Consider the following 20667-nt stretch of genomic DNA (forward strand, 5'->3'; position numbering starts at 1 on the left):
AATTCCAATTGATTTATAATTATATGGTAGAAATGAGAAAGTCAGCAGTTTTTACTAGTGTATTGTGACACTTCTGTATTTTTATCTCTGATTTTGTAAGCAAGTAGTAAGTGAGGTGAAACTGGAGGGTACGCAAGACAAATCAGACTCCTGCAAGGGGGTACAGTAGTCTGGGAAGGTTGAGAACCACTGAACTAGAGACTCTAATGGAGATTGGGGCCCATTGTGCTAAGCGCTGTAGCTATGCCTCCAAAGAGAGCATTCCTGCCTCGAAGAGTTTGATGATCTCTATCCAGTTCCCAGAACAAAATACTGTGCTGAGGCCTGATCTCCTTATTGGGAGTTTGACCTGAGTAAAGATTGAAAGGAACGGCTCAAAACTGGCTCCTTTGCTGGTAGCTGCGGGAGAGAGGCCAGGGTTTGACTACATCATGGAGCCTGAACAATGCTTTTTCCCTAAAGCTGGTCCCCCTCTAGATAAAAGTTGGGAGACTGCTGGGACAATATTGGGAACATGCAGGGCCAGATTTACACCTTATACGCCCTAGGCACAGCACCTTCAGCGCCTCCCTGCCTACAGCTGAACTTTCTGTTGCACCGTTTGAGAGATGTAAGGCACCCCTAGAACCGTGCCTACTGTGCCTAATTAGAAATCCGGCCCTGGGAACATGCTGGAATCTGGACCGCTGATGCTTGGGCACGCCAGAGAGAGAAGGGAGCTGCTATCTTGAAGGCTAGGGGAGACACTGGCACAGATGAGGACTTGAGCAGAGGTGGAGTCAAATCAGTGGCTGATACGGGCAGTGTTGAGGAAGTGATGACAGGAAGATCTAGGAGAACTCAGGGTCAAGGATGGTGCTGTGGTTACTGGTGGGGGAGGCCGGTGGCTGGGAGATAGACAACAGAGCAGTACGCATGAGGATACGCCCCTTGCTCCAGGGCTTATCATAATGCAAATCATTCCTAACCTGAGTCCACGGGGAAAGGAATGGCTTACGTGAGCACTGAAATTTTGGAGAGCAAAATGATATTTAGGCTCTGATGGCTTTGGGGATGCTTCTCTCTTTGGAGAGCTTTAGGTTCTGATCTTGATAAGCACATAGAGACATCTTCCCTGTTGCAGATGTTGGTGAATGGATTCCCAGAGCGACCTGAAGGACCCACAGCCCCTCTGAAGCAGCAGGGAAAGGCAGTGCCTACCTTGCTGCTGGACAGAACAAGCTTTCATCCTTATGTGGTAAGGCACTGAGCCAGCCCTGCTGGAAGAGGAGGAGTTTGGCTCAGGTAGGATGAAGCAGCAATAGCCTGCCTGGCCCTCTCTGGTTGGGGAGCAGTAGGGTAGCCTAATGGGGTGTTCTGGAGGGAGCCAGAGAGGAGAAGGAAGCTGGGTTGGACATGAAATGGCTAAGAAGCACTTACACAGCAGGGCACAGGCTGACTGAAAGCCCAGCTCAGTCACAGGTGGAAGGAGGAGGGTAATTCCCATAGTAGGAAATGGTGAAGAAGCTGGTGATGTCTGATTGCTGAAAAATAAATCCACAGAGAAGGGAAAGCAGCTTCAGAAGGTTCACGCTGAAATCTCTTGCTACCTTCCAGACAGTGAGGCTGTACGGTGCTTTACAGAGAGGGCATTAGGTCTGTGCTCACAGCTTAGTATTTAGGGCTCACTGAGGTTCATGTCATTTTCAGAATTGATGTTCATCAACTTTATTATACTGTAGTAACATCCAGTGGCCCCAGTCAGGACCAGGGCCCATTCTGCTGGGGCCATACAGACACCACACCTACAATCAAGACAGAGTAAGCAAAGGGGTAGTTTTAAAATGAAGAAATCGGGCTGTTTTGTTTAAGTTGGATAGAAGCGTGTACCTGAACTTTGGGTGTATAAATTTAGCTCACTTTACTGTGGTCTCTTCTGCAGTTCTTCCTCCCTTGTTGATTGACTGCTTCCAAGTAGATGCCAACCGCTGTTCCTGTTTTTGCAGCCAGGACTTTATTTAAGTGCCCTCTAGTGGACATTGTGGGTGTGGGTTTTTTTTTTGTTTTTCTTTTAAAAGATGCTTAACTTGCTAGCATCATAGAAATGGAGACAGCATGCACTGACTTGGTCTCTCTTGTGTCGTGTTGTGTTGTATAAAGAAATGGTGAACAATGGTAAACCAAGTGTAGGCCCTGCACAAGGGGTATTAAGCTTATTACTGGGATTGGGTAGGCAAATCCCCTTCTCCCTTCCCTACGCTTTTTAGGAACAGCTCATATTGGAACAAATAGAGCCCTGGGATGACTGAGTTACGCCGGAGATGATAAGAGCTCAGTCTGTTCAGCTAATCAAAAAGAATATTGAGAGGTGACTTAATTACAGTGTATAAGTATCTTCCTCGGGAGAAAATACCCTGGTGCTAAAGGGCTCTTTATTCTAGCAGAGAAAAGTATAATAAAAAAGAGTGGCTGGAAGCTGAAGCCAAATTCAAATTAGAAATGTATCCACAATTTTTTAACAGGGAGGGTGATTAACCATTAACTACCAAGGGAAGTGGGCGATTCTCCATCTCTTGATGTCTTCAGATCAAGACTGGATGTCTTTCTGGAAGTTATGCTTTAGTCAAACAAGTTATTGGTCTCAATACCGAGATAACTGGGAGAATGCAGGCTGTTGACAAATTAAAGAATTCTTCTGAAATCAGCAAGATGAAATTCAGTAAAGACAAGTGCAGAATATACTTAGGAAGAAAAAACAAATTCATAACTACAAAATGGGAAATAACTGGCTAGGTAGTAGTACTGCTAAAAAGGATCCGGGGATGAGAGTTGATCACAAATTGAACACGAGTCAGCAATATGGTGCAGCTGTGAAAAAGCTGGGGTGTATTAACAGAAGTGTTGTATGTAAGACCTGGGACATAACTCTCTCACGCTACGTGACACTGGTGAGGTCTCAGCTGGAGTACAGTGTCCAGTTCTGGGCGCCACACTTTGGGAATGATGTGAAGAAACTGGAGAGAGATCAGAGGAAAGCAACAATGTTGATAAAAGCTTTAGAAAAATCTGACCTATGAGGAAAGGTTTTTTAAAAAAAATAATTAAGGGCTGTTGTAAAGAGGATGGTGATCAATTGTTCTCCCTGTCCACTGAAGGTAGGACAAGAAGTAATTGGCTTAATCTGCAGCAAGGGAGATAGTTAGATACTGGGAAAAGCTAATGATCCAACCAGGGGACCAAATTTGGTGATGAATCCTGGTCAGATGCCACCTGAGGCATGTTGCGCATATGCTAAGATGATGACTTCACTATACAGGTAGTTAAATTCTGGACTAGGCTTCCAAGGGAGGTTGTTGAATTCCCATCATCCTGGAGGTTTTGAAGAACACCTGCCAGGGATGGTCTAGATTTACTTGATCCTGCCTCCATGGGGAGGACTTGATGTCTCGAGGTCCCTTCCAACCTCACATTTCTAGGGTTCTAAATTTAATGGCCTGTGATATACAGGAGGTCAAACAAGATGACCTAATGGTCCCTTTGGGCTTTAAACTTGTCCCTCCCTTTGACTAAAGGAGTATGTTTGCCATTAATTGCTAGGGTTTGCAATTTAGGGGTGATTTTTGGACTCACTGCCGGGTGCTGCTTATTCCATGCTACAGTAGTGACCCATTTGCATCTAGCTCGGATGTTGTCACCTTTCAACTCTTATCTAGGCTTTTTTGTTAAGATTAGATTATTGCAATGCACTCTGCATGGGGTTGTACTAGAGCTGGTCGGAAATTTTCTGACTAAACCATTTTATCAGAAAATGCCAATTTGTTGAACCCAAAATGTTCCAGGGAAACATCACAGGGTACAATGAACTTTTGGCATATCAGTGTCAGAGTTCCAGTAGACACCTGCCAACTTGCTGGGGAACCCACTCTTCCAGGGTCTATGGCTCTGCGAAAGTCCCACTGTATGAGATTCCAGTTCAGGGAGCCAGCTGGCCCAAGAGTCTGCAAGTCCTGAGATCCCTAGCCCAGGACAGTCTGCATGGCAGGGTTATCCCTGTCCCTAGTAGCTCCAGTTGTTGAGTGAAATTGATGTCAGTTTTATCTGTGCTAATAGCTGTTATGAAACTGACAAGAATGTCATTTTCACTCAGCAGCCATCAGGATCTTGGGCAGCAAACTTGGTTTTAATAAGTACAACCTGTCTGTTTCCAAAATTACTTTTTTTTTGGGGGGGGGGGGGAGAGAAGAGATTTCTGGTTCATGTGAGATGTTTGAAAAATGTGGATCTACCCTGATTTCGACCAAAACCACATTATCCATGAATTGGAAATCTCCTGTTTTGGCCAGCTCTGTGTTACACCTTAAAATCAACTGGAGACTGAAGCTGTTGCAGGACACAGTGGCTTGCTTATTGGGGGGGTGGGGGGAGAAATAACAGCAGTGCTCTAGGATCTGCAGTGGCTGCCTGTTGGTGTTGGGGTGGAATTTTAGGGCTTGGTTATGACCTGCAAAGTCCTGAAAGGCCCAGGACTAGCCGACTGGAGGGATCACACATCCCCCTGTGCCGTTCTGCCACAGCTGTGGTCAGCAGGGGAACTGAAGCTCACTATGAAAGAGGGCTGGCAAAGTGTTCTTTGTGAGGGCTCAGACCGTGGCACTCTTCCCCTGATCCAAAACAGCCCAAATTTGATGACTTTCCAGGCGTGCTGCAAAATATACCTGTTTGAGCACGTTTTGAGAGACTATTGAGGCATGTTTTTTAGCTGATGAAGGGGCTGGCTGACTGAGATCCTGTGGATGTGATGATTTTAAAGATGCTGCAGCTTACTATTTCTTGTATACTTAATTGTGAGAGCACCTTGATTAATGTTATTTTAAATCAAGGTAGACTGTGGCCTAAAAAGGCCGATGTTTCTATATTGAGAAAAGCAAGGAACATAGATGTGATAGTACAGCCCTGTGACTTTGGACTGTGTAGAAACTGTAGAGGATCAAGAGTCAGACTTCATACAACAAAACTCATGCATGCAGAGGAAATAGCATTGCCCAGAAGATAGATGGCACACTTTTCTCTGGCCGTGTTATCATAGTGCTTCTGGTAGTAGCATAGCATAAGTCTTTTAATGAGACCTCCACCTGAAGGACCCAACCCCATGTTCTCATTAAAGATCCCACAAGGACTAGTTCTGGTATGTGTGTGTTGTTTTTTTTGCTTCCAGATTCCAGTGCAACTAGTCACGCTATAAGAAGTCACAGCCATAAGAATTCAGTAGATGAAATTCTTCACTTTCCATTCTCATTTTAGGGTTAATATATGCTGTTAAGTAGGTGCCATCTTCCACCATAGCAAAGCCTGCATTTGAGTGGTAGATGATGCAATTGTTTCAGTACCTATAAGTTGTATAGTATGTTTGGTAATTAAAGGTGCTATGGTAGTATATATAAATACTAGGGTTTTCCTATCTTACAGTAAGGCTCCAACACTTAAGAGGGGAGCAAGTTAATATACCACCAATATCCTCTTATCCAACAGCTGTTGCAGGACTGACTGGGAAAAGTCATTACGAGAGACCCGAGCAGCAATAGGAATATTGTACTCTACTATTGCAGCAATAATTAAATGCTGCCTACATTTAAAAGCTAAATGAGGAATTTCAAAAGATGTTTCAGTCACAGAATAAGGAGGATTCCTTTGCCACTAATGAGTCCTTTTCTGAAAAGCACTTGACTGCCAAGAAGAGAGCACAGCTTATGCCGTATGCAGTGCCTTTGAGTGAGACCCAGAGTTTTTGTTTTAGATTTGTTTGAATGTTGCAAAATACACAGTCTGAAGCATTAGAGAAGACTTGACTGCAGAATTCAGTAGGGTTTATTCTACAAATACTTTGAATCAATGCCAGTGATACAAGTTGTATGAATTTCCTTTAAAAATACAAGTCAGTATAAAAGATTCCAATCAGCATATAATGCAAGGTAGTGAATGATTCTGTTTCAAAACGGTTAAGGAATTATCAGGTCAATTTATTTTGGACCATGCTACAAAAGTATTGAAATCAATGCTGTCAGGAGACAAAAAAGGAGAAACTCCTTCCTTTAGGAACCTATTTCAATTTGTAGGAGAGAGGGTGACTGCCTCCCTTACTTTAGGAGGGGCTTGCATCTTTTATTGCATATTGCTCTTTCAAATATTTTGGCAAAGTGCATAGCATCCTAGCTCAAATTGTTCCTGGACAGAACTGCTGCTTTCAGGATTTCTTCACAGCACCTGTTCTACCTAATCCATGACACATTAGGTAGCAATAAGTTCCCTGGTATCTATGTAAATCTAAGAACCTGTGAAGAGGGAACATCTCCCTCCCTCAAAACAATGATTGCAAGGCAAGGATTCCCCAGAGTGCAGGGACCCTGTGCATGTGCACTGAAACTTACTAAACATTTTGCCCAAAAACATTTCCAGGAGTGGTTAATGTTGTTGCTTCAATCTAAATGTCACTTAATTTGATGTTCAAAACGCTACCTTTGTAATGTTAAAACAGTGTGATTGCTTAAAAAAAAATTCAGTGCAATCTTGCTTAAGTTTATTATAGCTTCAGGGAAAGTTATATTCTAACTATCAATTTTCCTCATTCTTGGTCTGATGAAAGCTTTTCCATTGAGAAATGTACTATAGTTTAAAAAAAGCCACTTAATTTTTCTTTAATTTTGGCGCATACTGCTATTTTTGTGGCTATTTAAAAGCTAGATTTATAACACTGATAGGTGTCCAATGTTAAACACAACTATTGTGGGTCAATGTCTCCCTGGTATGAGTCCATTAAAATTCATTGCAATTAGAGCAGGGATGAATTAGGCTTACTTTTAGGTCATGGAAAAGTAGGTTACTCTGTTTACACACAGACAGTAGGACCATATACTACCAGAGCACACACATTGCATTTTTAGCATGATGGCTCCTCACACTTCTTCCTCTTACTACACTTTTCACCATGTAAGGTTAGAAAAACTGTTCCTCTTACTAAACCCAGCAGTCAGTGTGGTAGCAGAACCATATTAGTTACCACAGAGCAGATAACATGTACCCATCTGCAAGGGCAGATTGAGGGAAGCTAGGTTAACAATACATTATTACATTTCTAAACAAGGCTTCATCAGCGCAGACAGGGACAGAAATTCTGATTGTACCAAAAACCTTATCAGACTATGCAATCTCCAAAAAATTGCATACACTAAGCATGTAACTTACATACTTTACTCAGTGAGAAAACCCTCCTCCTCTCCAAAAGGGAGCTGCAATAGAGCATGGACACCATAGTCAGTTTCTGCTACTGTGTCTGAAACACACATACTTTGTAAAGATTAAGTGCCATCCCCTTACTGACAACCTATGGTGGGGTTTAAATACCATTCCAATGCTCATCTGTCTCTCTAAGGTAAGACATTCTGGAGGCTGATGAGTCAGTCTCCAATTTGAATGCCTGTTTGCTCTTAAATACGTACTGTCGTTCTGAGTTGTCTCATGTATTAAATGCATCCTAATTCTCTAATAGTCACATTTAACCCAAGTCAAAAACTCAGTAGCCCATGCCCTGGGCCCCGTTAATGATCAAAATGAAACAATGAAATACAGTGTGTCATTACGGCATCTACTAATATAGAACAGGTTTACTTTTTCTCTAAGTCAAACTTTTGATACAAGACAGGTAGGTTTTATGATCAACTCACAGTTTATCTATTTGGAACAAAGTATGGCACAGATTCCAGATCTCTCAGGAGCTTGTGTATTCATACACTTTTCACTCTTTTGCAATGATTATCAATTCGCCAAAAATAGTGTTAACAGTCAACAAGGAAGAGTGGAGAAAAACAGATTTAGGAGAAACCTCTCTAAGAGGTGAAAGTAAGTGACTCTTCTTCTAGCTCTTTAGTAAGAAACTTTATTTTAGAAAATGCATTCTCTCCTTCTCAAAACAGATGCCACCTTAAAAAAAATTGCAATAGCAACCCTTGCATTCAAAGGAAAACATGCAAACTTGATGGCTGAAAATATTCTGCATAAAAATCCAAGACATGAGGCAAAAGTGTGTCCTCCCCCACTCGTGCCTTTAGGGACTCCAAACCATAAACAGCTTTCAGTGCAATTTCTGTTGCTTCCAGTTTGTGAGGAAACATATGGCTGAAGCTTGTCTTCTGACAGCTAATCTTGTCAGATGTTTGAAGCAAAAACAGTCTCAGCTATATTTAAAATGTCATTGTTAACCTGTTTCAATAAGTACAAACAGAATTCAATAAAATGCCAGAATTCAGTGAAGAAAAATGTTAACTTCTACCCTGTGCCATACACATTTAAAAAAAATTAGACAAACAGTTTCAGATTTTATTAATACACCCTTTTTAAAGTTTATTTCTGAAAGCAGCTCTTTACGCAAATCAAAAGCAGTTCCTGAGTAACTGCAGTAAACAGCATCTTAAACATGTTTTGTTTTTGTTTTTTTTTGCCTCTCGGCTCGTCTGTTTTGGTTCTTCCTTAATTTTTTCCCTAGTTTCAAGTTTAATCACAGGTCCTTTTCCAAAAAAATGTGCAAGTTCAGTTAGGACCATTTCCAGGAATCCACAGATTGCAGATGTTTCTGCAATATCTAAGAACTGCACATTTGCCAGGTTGTGTTCCTACAGCTATTGCAGATTTCCCTCTCCAACCTTTATAGCAGGAGTTTTCACGTTTTCTTCAGCATACGTCGGGACTGCCATGTGTGGAACTTATTGTAGGCTGTCTGCAACATCTCTTCTATATGATTTATCAACTGAAAGAAAAAACAAAGGGATCTTTCCAGTATCTGAGAAATGTGTGTCCTTGCTCTGATCAAACATAAATGGGATTTATTGTCATTTCTCTCAGTATGAGGAATCAGGAGTAACTCCACTAACACCTAGGGAGTTGCATCACGGTATGTGATGTGAGAGAAGAATTGGCCACAATGTTGCAATTACAAAATGTCTCAAAGTTTTATTAGCCAAGTATGGCAGAGTATCAGTAAAGACTGTGGATATGCACTTAGTTAGTTCAAGGAAAACTATGTGGACAGCATATGTTCAAGTGCTGTACAGTAACTCCTCATTTAGTCATCCTGGTTAACGTTGTTATGTTGCTGATCAATTAGGGAACATACTTGTTTAAAGTTGTGCAATGCTCCCTTCTAAGTTGTTTGGCAGCCGCCTGCTTTGTCCACTGCTTGCAGGAAGAGCAGCCCATTGCAGCTAGCTGGTGGTGGCTTGGAACCAGGGTGGACTGGCAGCCCCTCCATTAGCTCCCTGCTCCCAAGTTCCCTGTGCAGTAGCTACCCAGCTTGGCAGCAGTTCAGCTGTCCTCCCACTGCCATGTGCTGCTCCTGCTCTCTGCCTTGGAACTGCTCCTCGAGCCTCCTGCTTCGTGTGTGTGTGTGTGTGGGGGGAAGGCAGGGGGCTAAAGTCAGGGTGTCCCCTTCCCCCCTGCCCCACGCTTACCCCATCTGCATAGAGCAGGGGGTACCCAGAGCAGGGAGCTTCCTGGCAGCAGCTGATTAACTTAACAAGGCAGTGTACTTAAGAGTGAAGTCAGCATTCTTAAAGGGGAAATGCGCATTTCTCTCACACACACTGTGTGTCTGTCTGCCATGCTTTCTCCCCTCTCTCCATTCCTGCTGTCTTGTAGAGTGTGAGGCTACATTAAAAACAATGAGTTAACCCTTGAGGGCTCAGCCAATTGCTAGTTCATCATTTAGCAGTAAGGCATTCCATCTGACTTTATCCTACCCTCTGACTTCACTGCCTTAACCAAGCTTCACAGTCATCATTGCTGTGCACAGTATTAAATTGTTTAAAACTCTGTGTGTGTGTGTGTATATATATATATAAAGTCTTTTGTTTGGCAAAAAAATTTCCGTGGAACCTAACCCCCACTATTTACATTAATTCTTATGGGGAAACTGGATTTGCTTAACATTGTTCCGCTTAAAGTCACATTTTCAGAAACATAACTACAACGTTAAGTGATGAGTTACTGTACTTAAAAGCACTTTCAGTCGTCACTGAAAACTAGCTAAACAGCCCATTCATCCAGTCATTGAGAAATCAGACTCTCAACTTGCAAGATAATAAAAGGAGAAAATTATTCCAGAATATAATACCCCTACATCCTTTTCTCCGTCAGCCATAGGTCTTTTTTGGGGGTGTGGGGTAGGGCGGGCAGGAGGATCATGAGAGAAACACACTTTTAAGAAGAATTAAGCATTATACATATAGTTAACAGAACAAATGAAAAACCTCAAATACAGGAGACCAAAATCTGCCATCCTGTGATAAGAGTCAGTTAGTTTTTTAAAGATCAATATGCGCACAAATAATTGAAATGAGAAAGGATACTTTTTCCTCTTACATTTGTGCTTAAATACTGTCTCCGAATTTTTTCTTGGAATGGACAGAGCTTTGTAACTTGAAATCTTTCCAAGTTATTCTTCATTTTCATAACCTGAAAGACATCAATAGGAAAGAAGTGTACAAACTCCTTCACATGAACTTTTTCTTGCTTTCAGCAAATTGCTCCTGCAAATTGAAATACCTTGAAGCTAGTACCGAAGGTTACTGTAAATATGCACAGTTAAAAAAAAATTGCTAGGAAGCACTTACTGTACTGAAAATATCATCTCTGATTTAAAGTTATGGAAACAAGCACTAAATGGCTATGACCAGATGGCATTCACTCAAGAGTTCTGAAAGAACTCAAATGTGAAATTGTGGAACTATTAACTATGGTTTGTAAACTGTCCTTCAAATCAGCTTCTGTACCCAGTGACTGGAAGACAGCTAGTGTAACACCAATATTTAAAAAGGGCTCTAGACATGATCCTGGCAATTACAGATCGGTAAGTCTAAGGTCAGTACTGGGCAAATTAGTTGAAACAATAGAAAGAATAAGATTGTCAGACACATAGAAGAACATAATTTGGGCAAAAGTCAATATGGTTCCTGTAAAGGGAAATCGTGTTTTACTAATCTATTAGAGTTCTTTAAAGCGGCCAACAAATATGTGGACAAGGGGTTTCCAGTGGATATAGTGTACTTAGCTTTCCAGAAAGACTTTGGCAAGATCCCTCACCAAAGGCTCTTACATAAATTAAGTTGTCATGGGATAAGAGGGAAGATCTTTTCATGGATTGAGAACTGGTTAAAAGACACGGAACAAAGGGTAGGAATGAATGGTAAATTATCAGAATGGAGAGGGGTAACTAATGGTGTTCCCCAAGGGTCAGTCGTAGGACCAATCCTATTCAACCTTTTCATAAATGATCTGGAGAAAGGGGTAAACGGTGAGGTGGCAAAGTCTGCAGATGATACTAAACTATTCAAGATAGTTAAGACCAAAGCAGATTGTGTAGAACTTCAAAAAGATCTCACAAAACTAAGTGATTGGGCAACAAAATGGCAAATGAAATTTAATGTGGATAAATGTAAAGTAATGCACATTGGAAAAAATAACCCCAACTATACATACATGATGGGGGGCTAATTTTGCTACAACTAATCAGGAAAGAAATCTTGGAGTCATCGTGGATAGTTCTCTGAAGATGTCCACGCACTGTGCAGCGGCAGTCAAAAAAGCAAACACGATGTTAGGAATCATTAAAAAGGGGATAGAGAATAAGACGGAGAATATCTTATTGCCCTTATAGAAATCCATGCTATGCCCATATCTTGAATACTGCATACAGATGGGGTCTCCTCATCTCAGAAAAGATATACTGGCATTAGAAAAGGTTCAGAGAAGGGCAACTAAAATGATTAGGGGTTTGGAATGGGTCCCATATGAGGAGAGATTAAAGAGGCTAGGACTTTTCAGCTTGGAAAAGAGGAGACTAAGGGGGGATATGATAGAGGTATATAAAATCATGAGTGATGTGGAGAAAGTGAATAAGGAAAAGTTATTTACTTATTCCCATAATACAAGAACTAGGGGCCACCAAGTGAAATTAATGGGCAGCAGGTTTAAAACAAATAAAAGGAAGTTCTTCACGCAGCGCACAGTCAACCTGTGGAACTCCTTGCCTGAGGAGGTAGTGAAGGCTAGGACTATAACAGGGTTTAAAAGAGAACTAGATAAATTCATGGAGGTTAAGTCCACTAATGGCTATTAGCCAGGATGGGTAAGGAATGGTGTCCCTAGCCTCTGTCTGTCAGAGGGTGGAGATGGATGGCAGTGGAGAGATCACTTGATCATTACCTGTTAGATTCACTCCCTCTGGGGCACCTGGCATTGGTCACTATCGGCATACAGAATACTGGGCTGGATTGACCTTTGGTCTGACCCAGTATGGTCATTCTTATGTTCTTAAACTTAAGCAGTTTAACTGAGCATAATATGCTTCACAACTGTGCTGAGGTAATTTCTACAGTATCTTTGTCAGGAACACTTTACATTTAACATTATTTATCTCTCTGTTTCAAGCCAACACCGTACTATGATTTTTTTTTTTAAATTTTGCAGTAGAAGGCCCAAGACATCTGAACAGAATCTTTCATTTCACACAGTAACCTACTCTGTCTGATCCAAAATGAGGCACGGTAGTTAAATGCCTTGTCCAAGGTCAAATATGAAGACAGTGGTAGAGCTAGAATCCTCTGCTTTGTCTGATTCCTCGTCCCAAGCTCTAACCTTTTTGAAGTGCAAGTATACTCTGCAAGGTGACTAGAATGGCACAATGATTCTGTGGATGTGTGTGATATTCTATACTAAACTTGCTCAGTTCAGAGTAGTTCTCTCTTGCCTACAACTGTTATCTTGATTTTGAGATCCAAGGTTGACTGTCTTTTCTTTCTGGTTCTCATTATCAGTAATCAGGATTCTACAATTGGAATATAGGTAATATGACAATTTCTGAGCCACAAGAATTCAGCCACTTCTTTTGTATTGTGGTTAATAGGACAGCAAAAAACAGATTTAGGCAATAGCATTGGCAGATCACACTCCAGTTACACAGAGGGAGCAGATCTACTGAGTTAAATATGCTGTTTTTACATAGTGGCTTTCTGTCTGTAATCATTTCAGGAGTGAAAGGACAAACATGTAGAGTTATATATACACACCACATGACTAACAATGCGATACTACAGCTTGAATAAAAATACTTTCAATGGTCTCATTACAGAACACACCTATGGTTACAAGATACACCGCCATTTATACTAGCATGTTTATACCATCAAGCCCTCTTACCTTTTCTTCTAGGAATGGTGTATTAACAGGAAAGCAGGACCAGAAGTGTCGCAGTAGCTCCCCAAGTGCCACATACAAGTGTTTCAGTTCAGACTGAACATCATTTGGCACCATCTCTGCAACAGGAAAATAAATTTTCTAAAAGGCATATTAAAATTATGTAATGTGTAAGTAAAATAAGAGCTGGCTAATACATAGAGAAAGCTGTCTGAGACCTGTTACAGGAGCAGTCTAGGGCTCAAACAACTGTACTGTGTCATTCCACACTATTTCTCGTAGTCTATTTATCAGTTTCTTAAAACAGATGATCGAGGGCTCATTTAAAAAGTTAAGAACAGAGTGTTTATTAAATTTATCCCCTTGGAAGTAATAGGACCCAAAAAACAACCCACTGTGGCTAGGAACACTGGACCTTAACCTGCTGCTACATCCTCTATCTTCTTCCAATGAGGACTGAGGGTGAGAGCCCCCTGAGCACTTCCCCCACCTGAAGTGTGCAACCCTATCACAATCCACTTGTTGTGGAGCAGAAGCAGCACAAATTAGTTTGGATCTTACTGACTCACACAACAGCACTGGATCAGGGTCCTTCCCTCTTTATGACATACAAGGGTAGGGGTAGGGGCAAGATCACGGTGGCAGAGGAGGTAGAGACCTTGTACAGAGAAGAAAAATACTAGGAAGGAAAGAAAACAAAGGTGGCATACGAGTGAAAGAAGCAAGGGAAAAGAATTAGAGACTGAGATGCACAGGAAGAGAAGTTAGGGAAGGAACTCTCAGACAAAGGGAAAAAAAGCAGAAATGTAAAACAGTCAATGAGGAAGCAGCAGTACAAGGAGCCCCCAAAAGTCTGTATGGGGATAAAATGGGGGAGGATGGGTCCCCGGCAAACATGACATACCAGGGCCCCAAATTTCTCTCAATGCTCTCTGCAGTGGCTCTTTTTGGGGGAGGAGCTGTAGAGGCACAGTCCCAGGAATGCTGGGAGACACTGTGCCTGACTCAGGGTATGTGGCTGCCTGTGCCACATTCACCAAAAGCGCATGGTGCCCTTGCTCCTGCATGAGGATGGCTGGGCCTGCCCCTTTGGGAGGTTAGTGCCATTGCAATGTGGGTACTAACTGCATGGAGTTTCTGTGCTTCCAAAATGCAAGGCCTCGGGCTCCCATGCAAGGCTGTGAGGGGAAGGATCTTTGAGCCCCTTACACACCTACGTAGGGCTGGGTATAGTTGAGCCCAAGTCTCTAAGGACTCAGTCCGTCTTCACTGCTAAAAAAAGCTCATCTTTTACTTCAGGATAACTAGTGTGTCTGAGCTACTCCTGAGTAAAAACAGCGTTTTTAGCAGTGAAGCCAGGCCCTAAAATTGTTCCTCTGCTTGTTCACACACACGCTGCTATCTCCTGGCTTCTCACAGGCAGGCAGCAATTTTTTCAGTCTGGTTCAATTAAATACGGTCCCTCCCCATGCCAAAGTGTACTGCAAAGAGCTACCATGCCGCAGAGCTATAACAAAGTAATAGCTGTGATAAAGTAATGCAAATTCACAGTAACTATCGACAACTTGACCTTGACTTGAAGGTGTCAGCAGAACTCCAAACAGAGGCTGCAAACAATGCTGCTGTTTGAGCTTTATTTCATTAAAGAGCTTGCAACTGAGCCTGGCTTCATTATGAAACATGTTCCCCAATTCTATTTGCGGGCACTTGTAAGCTTTGACCTATGCATTACCCCATCACCAGAATTGTGCACTTTAGCTCTCTAAGTACCCTCAAGGTCTTACTACACCTTGCATTTTGGGCAGATCCATCCTACATAGCAACTTACTATGCCCACTTAATTTGTATTCACTTCCACCCTTTCTCCATTCTTGATGATAGAGGAACTTGTGGCCTGCTGAGTAAGGTATTATTTTTTAAGAGTGGAGCTGGGGTTGCAGATGTGTGGTAGAATACAAAATTAAGGGGTTGGAAGAGAGGAACAAAAAAAACCACAAAACAAACAAACAAAAAAAACAACAAAAAAACAAACCCCTGACAGCATGGGAGGGAAAACCCAGTCCTTTCCTACCCTTTATTGCTCCCTTTTCATCCATTCTGAAGTACACTCTACCTGACTGTGAATACTTCTGCCCTTGTTTCTGTGATGCTTCCTGTCAGTTACCAGGGAAGTTAGAGTGCAAACTGAGCCTTATAGGGACACACCTTAGTCTCTGCAAGGCTGAAGAGACACGGGCTCAAGGAGGTATAAGCAGGATCAGTTGAAAAAGGAACAGCTAAAGTGGACACATAGGGCGGTGTAGAACATTTATGCCTCTGTAATCCATAGGAAATATTAACACTGAGAAATTATTTCATACAGACAAGGTGCATGATATTAACTTCTATTGCACCAACTTCTTTTGGTGAGAGACGAGGCTGAGCCACACCCAACTCTTCAAAAGTTACTCCGAGAATCACAGCTAAGTCCATTTAGCTGTGACACTCGGAGTAACTTTCCGAGACCTGAAGAAGAGCTGTGTCTGGCTCGAAAGCTCATCTCTCTCACCAACAGCAGTTGGTACAATAAAAGAGATCACTTCATCCACCTTATCGCTCCTCTAGTATCTTGAGATTGACACAGCTACAACTACACTGCATGCAATTATTTCACAGACAGATTTGGTCACAAAATCTGTTTCGAAATCAAATCTACAGCTTACGCCTCTAGAATAAATGAAGCTTTATTTTGCAAATGGCAGAGAAAACATAAAAGCCAAGAAGCTACCCCTGTGCTTTTACACTGTGGCATACTTTCCAAGGCCAAGGAGTGTTGAGTTTTAGCCCTTAACTCAAGGCTTCAGAGCTTTCATTTGTGTTGCTGCTACCTCTTCTCTCCTGTGGTTCCTCATTACTACCACTGCAGAAAGCCAGCAGGAGGAGAAGGAGAATACACAAAGCAGGTGTAGAGATGAAAGCACTTAAGTGTGAGCAGAGATATTGGAGGAGAAAATAGGCTTACTGACTGTTCTCAACTGAACAGAGTGGCCACTTGGGCTTCACACTATCTGCTCAGAATGGTGGCAGCAGGTTGGAAGCAGCTAGACAGGGCCTTTAGTGGAGGAGTAATAAATGGTCTTACCTTGAAATAACTTAATCAGATTGACTCACAGAATATTATTTGCTCCTAGCTATCTTAATTCCATTTACCTCAGCACCGGAGCCACTGCTGACTCCCTATTGGGCAGACTGGATTGCTAGTTTCTTTCAGAGTTTTTCCTTTGTCACTTCCGCCTGATAACTTTTATACTTTGCAACAGGATTTTAGATGAATGTCTCTGCATTTGCTTTGTCAGCATAACCTGTTGTATCCAAAAATAAAGCCAGGACACCCCACCGTGTTGTTGGTATAGGCTATACGGCTAAAGGATAACTTACTATGCAAAAACTTACGGTTTATGGCTTGCTGTGTCCCACCCTGCATAAGTGCTCCTCCAGGTGACAGGGCTGTGAGGCTGCTAGTAGCAGCACCACTGGAAAGAACCTTAAAAAAACCAAAGTCCTTTCATATCATTTCCCCAGTGACTCGCTTTAAAATATTTTGGACAAATGAACTCTTAAAGAAAAATGTGACTTGCACTGGCTCAGACATATTAATCAGGATGTACATTAGTGATCTTAGATTGAAATAATTTTGCAAGTGTAAAAGTAATCTCCGCATTGATGTGATAGGGAATTGGACAGGTAGTTCGACTAAGTATTAACTTACATTGCCTTTGGAAGTTCCAGAAACCATGATGGGAACAGAGAGCACCTGTCCACCAGTATTACTCTCAAACTGATGTCTTTAGTGTGGGTTCTTAACATGTACACGATATTGCTGAACTGGTGCATGTACTGGACGTAAGTCAAGATCACTCAAACTTTTAATAAGGCAATACAACAATAAAAGAAAATTTTCACTGGTCCTCATGACTTTACTAGAAAGGATGTTTACCTGTTCCATAACTGGCTTTCTTTGAGATGTGTTGCTCATGTGTATTCCACAGTAAGTGTGCGTGCTCGCCACGTGCACCGGTGCTGGAAGATTTTCCCCTCAGCAGTACCCGTAGGGGGAGTGCCGCCACTATAATGCACCACAAGGGGAGCTGCACGCTCCCCCCCACCCTTGGTTCCTTCTTGCCGGACCAACTCCAACAGTGGAGAAGGAGGGCAGGACATGCAATACACATAAGCAACACATTTTGAAGAACGCCAGTTACAGAACAGGTAACTGTCCTTTCTTCTTTGAGTGCTTGTTCATGTATATTCCACAGTAGGTGATTACGAGCTGTGTCTAATGGAGGTGGGTAGGAGTTCACAGATTCCCTGGCTGGAGCACAGCCCTACCGAAAATAGTGTCATCCCTGGTGTGGGAGACGACCACACAGTGCGACGTGAACATGTGTACTGAGGACCACGTAGCAGCCCTACAGATGTTTTGGATAGGGACATGGGCCACGAAGGCAGCCGACGAGGCCTGAGCCCTTGTCAAGTAAGCCCTTACAATAGGCAATGCGGGAACCCCTGCTAGGTTGTAGCATGTGTGGATGCACAATGTAATCCACCAGGAAAGCCTCTGGGTGGAAACTGGTTGGCCCCTCATGTGCTCGGCCGAAGCAACAAAGAGTTGCGAAGACCTGCGGAACGGCTTAGTCCGGTCCAGATAAAAGGCCAGAGCCCTGTGCAAGTCAAGTGTACGGAGGCAGCACTCCTCATTAGAAGTATGCAGCTTAGGGCAGAGGACAGGTAAGATGATGTCCTGGTTCATGTGAAAGATGGAGACTACGTTGGGGACGAATGCAGGGTGTGGGCAGAGCTGAACTTTGTCTTTGTGAAAGACAGTGTGCAGGGGGTCGCAGGTCAGGGCCCTGAGCTCCGAGACCCGTCGGGCTGACGTGATGGCCACGAGGAAGGCAACCTTCCAGGAAAGGTGAGACCACGAGCATGTGGCCAGGGGTTCAAAAGGGGACCCCATAAGGCGGGATAGCACCAACTTTAGATCCCACTGAGGGATAGGGGTCCTAACTTAAGGGAAGGACCGATCTAGCCCCTTGAGGAAATGCCCGGTCATGGCATGGGAGAAAACTGAGCAGCTTTGGACTGGTGGATGGAATGCTGAAATAGCCGCTAGGTGCACCCTGACAGAGGAAGGGGCCAGGCCTTGAGTTCTAAGGTGAAGCAGGTACTCAAGGATAAGCTGGAGCGGGGCAGACCGGTAAAGATCCCGCTCGCCCACCCACCTGGAGAATCGGGACTACTTTGCCAGGTAGGCTTGGCGCGTGGATGGCCTCCTACTTTCGAGGAGGACATGCCTGACCCCCTCTGAACACATTCTCTCCTCCGCATCTAGCCCCTGATCGGCCACGCTGTCAGATGGAGGCTGGCCAGATTGGGGTGAAGGAGGTGGCCCTGGTCCTGGGACAATAGGTCCGGGTGGAGTGGCAAAGGCTGGGGAGGTGCCACGAGCAAGCCCAGGAGGGTCCCGTACCAATGTTGTCGGGACCACGCTGGGGTGATCAAAAGGATGTGTGCCTTGTCCATTTTTACTTTCTCCAGGACCTTGGGAATGAAGGGAAACGTGGGAAAACCGTAAAGGAGTTGACCCGACCATGACAGGAGGAAGGTGTCCAAGATCGTATTCCTCCCCCCAAGAGCAGAACCTGTGGCAACGGTGGTTCTGTCGGGTCACAAACAGGTCTACTTGGGGAATGCCCCACTCTTGGAAGAGTTGACGAGTGACCTCCAGGTGAAGCAGCAACTCGTGTTGTGAGGAAAAAACCCTGCTCAAGCAATTGGCCTGCATGTTGTTGGCGCCTGGCAGGTGGAAAGCCTTCAGGGAGCTGTCATGGATCGAGCAGCCGTGTCAGCCGCATCCGATGCCATCTGCAAAGCAGCCTTTGCGGCAGCAGTGCCCTCCTCCACCAGTGACTTGAGTTCCTTCTTTTTGCGCTCGGGAAGGGAAGGTTCGAATTTTGGCAGTGACCCCCACAAGTTAAACTCATAATGACTGAGGAGGGCCTGGCGGTTGGCTACCCGGAGCTGGAAGCTGGTGGACGAATAAAGCTTTCTGCCAAATGAGTCCAGTTTTTTGGAGTCTTTATTCTTGGGTGCGGGTCCTGGTTGGCCTTGTCTTTCCCTGTGGTTCAGATTCCACCACTAGGGAGTTGGGGGCCAGGTGAGTACAGAGGTATTCGTGCCCCTTTGTGGGCACAAAGTATTTGCGCTCCGCCTTTTTTGATATCGGGGCCAGGGAGGCTGGTGTTTGCCAGAGGGCACTGGAGATGTTGGCCACCCCTTCATGGAGTGGGAGGGCCATTCTGCCTGGTGCAAGGATGAGAGCATGTTAAACAGCGAGTCCAAGGGTCCTTCCATCTCCTCAGCCTGGAGACGGAGACTGGATACTACTTGCTTTAGCAGCTCCTGATGGGCCCTGAAGTCCTCCGGTGGTATGGATTGGGGCAGAGCTGTGATTTTGTCATCCAATGTGGGGGAGGGGGCCGGCACTGGGCTCTACATGTGGGCCGGTGCCACAGGGTCCACTCCTTGATCGGACGCCGCGTGCGGTGCCGAGGAGACATGACCTGCTGATCTATCCCTTGGAGGTCTGGATAGCGCAACTGACAGAGCCTCCAATGCTCCCACTATCTACCAAGGGTCTTGCTGGGCGTGCATGGGGGTCCACGGGCACCACTGGCTCTGCCACAGGGGTCCCTGCCATTGGCTCTGGTGCAGCACTGGTGGCAACAGCTGGTTGGGTTGGCCCAGCTGGAGCATAGGGCGCTGTGTATGGGTCGAGGTCTGGGTTATGAATGACCTGTTGGTGCTGTGCGAGCAGTACACACGGTGGTACCGAGCATGGCGTCTGCCATGGGACTGGGACTCTGACGTCAAGGGACGGTACTGCCTCGAGCTGCTACTCCTCGAGACGCTTCTATGCCTGGATCCGCGATGACGCAGAGCTGGCGTGTGACTGGAGATGGCATCCGTGCCGGGAGCAGCTCCGGTAGCTGCGCCAAGAGTGGGAGCCATCTACAACGTCGGTGCCTGTTCCATCGATTATTCTGTACTTGGCGTGGAGCTGTGCCTAGAACTGCGCTCTGACGGCACCCCACCAGACAACCTGGAGGGCGATGAGAGTGGAGGCTGGGGGCTGTGTCCCGAGAGGACACTGGACAACAAGCAGTCCCGAGAGCAGTCTCCTGACCGGGATCTGCGTTGGGTCGGCATTGGCTGACGAGATCCCAGCGGCAGCTTGCCTCTAGAGCAGGGTCTGGGTGCCGGCAGTGCTCCGGGCACCTGCAGGGTCATCATATCTTTGGCTGCCTGCAGGGCCTCCGGTGTTGAAGGCATGTGGACTTCAGCTGGAGAGATCTGAGTCGATGCAACCAGGCTGCTTCGCTTGACCTGAGTCGGTGCTTTAGAGCCCGG

At 44.4% G+C, this 20667-nt stretch overlaps 1 protein-coding gene across 1 annotated transcript in view; it reads right to left on the reverse strand.

Moving 5' to 3' along the window:
• Positions 1 to 7893: 7893 nt before the first annotated feature.
• The window catches only part of GTF2H1 (general transcription factor IIH subunit 1), a 40003-nt gene continuing 27229 nt past the window's right edge, over positions 7894 to 20667 (reverse strand). The window contains exons 12-15 of the mRNA XM_050955815.1: positions 16651 to 16741; positions 13222 to 13337; positions 10387 to 10479; positions 7894 to 8776 (exon numbers count right to left, since the gene is read on the reverse strand). Coding sequence (XP_050811772.1) covers positions 8690 to 8776; positions 10387 to 10479; positions 13222 to 13337; positions 16651 to 16741 — 387 coding nt within the window. The 3' untranslated portion in view covers positions 7894 to 8689. The remainder of the gene's footprint in view (positions 8777 to 10386; positions 10480 to 13221; positions 13338 to 16650; positions 16742 to 20667) is intronic.

This window comes from Gopherus flavomarginatus, chromosome 5 (genome assembly GCF_025201925.1).
Source record: "Gopherus flavomarginatus isolate rGopFla2 chromosome 5, rGopFla2.mat.asm, whole genome shotgun sequence".
Lineage (NCBI taxonomy): Eukaryota > Metazoa > Chordata > Testudines > Testudinidae > Gopherus > Gopherus flavomarginatus.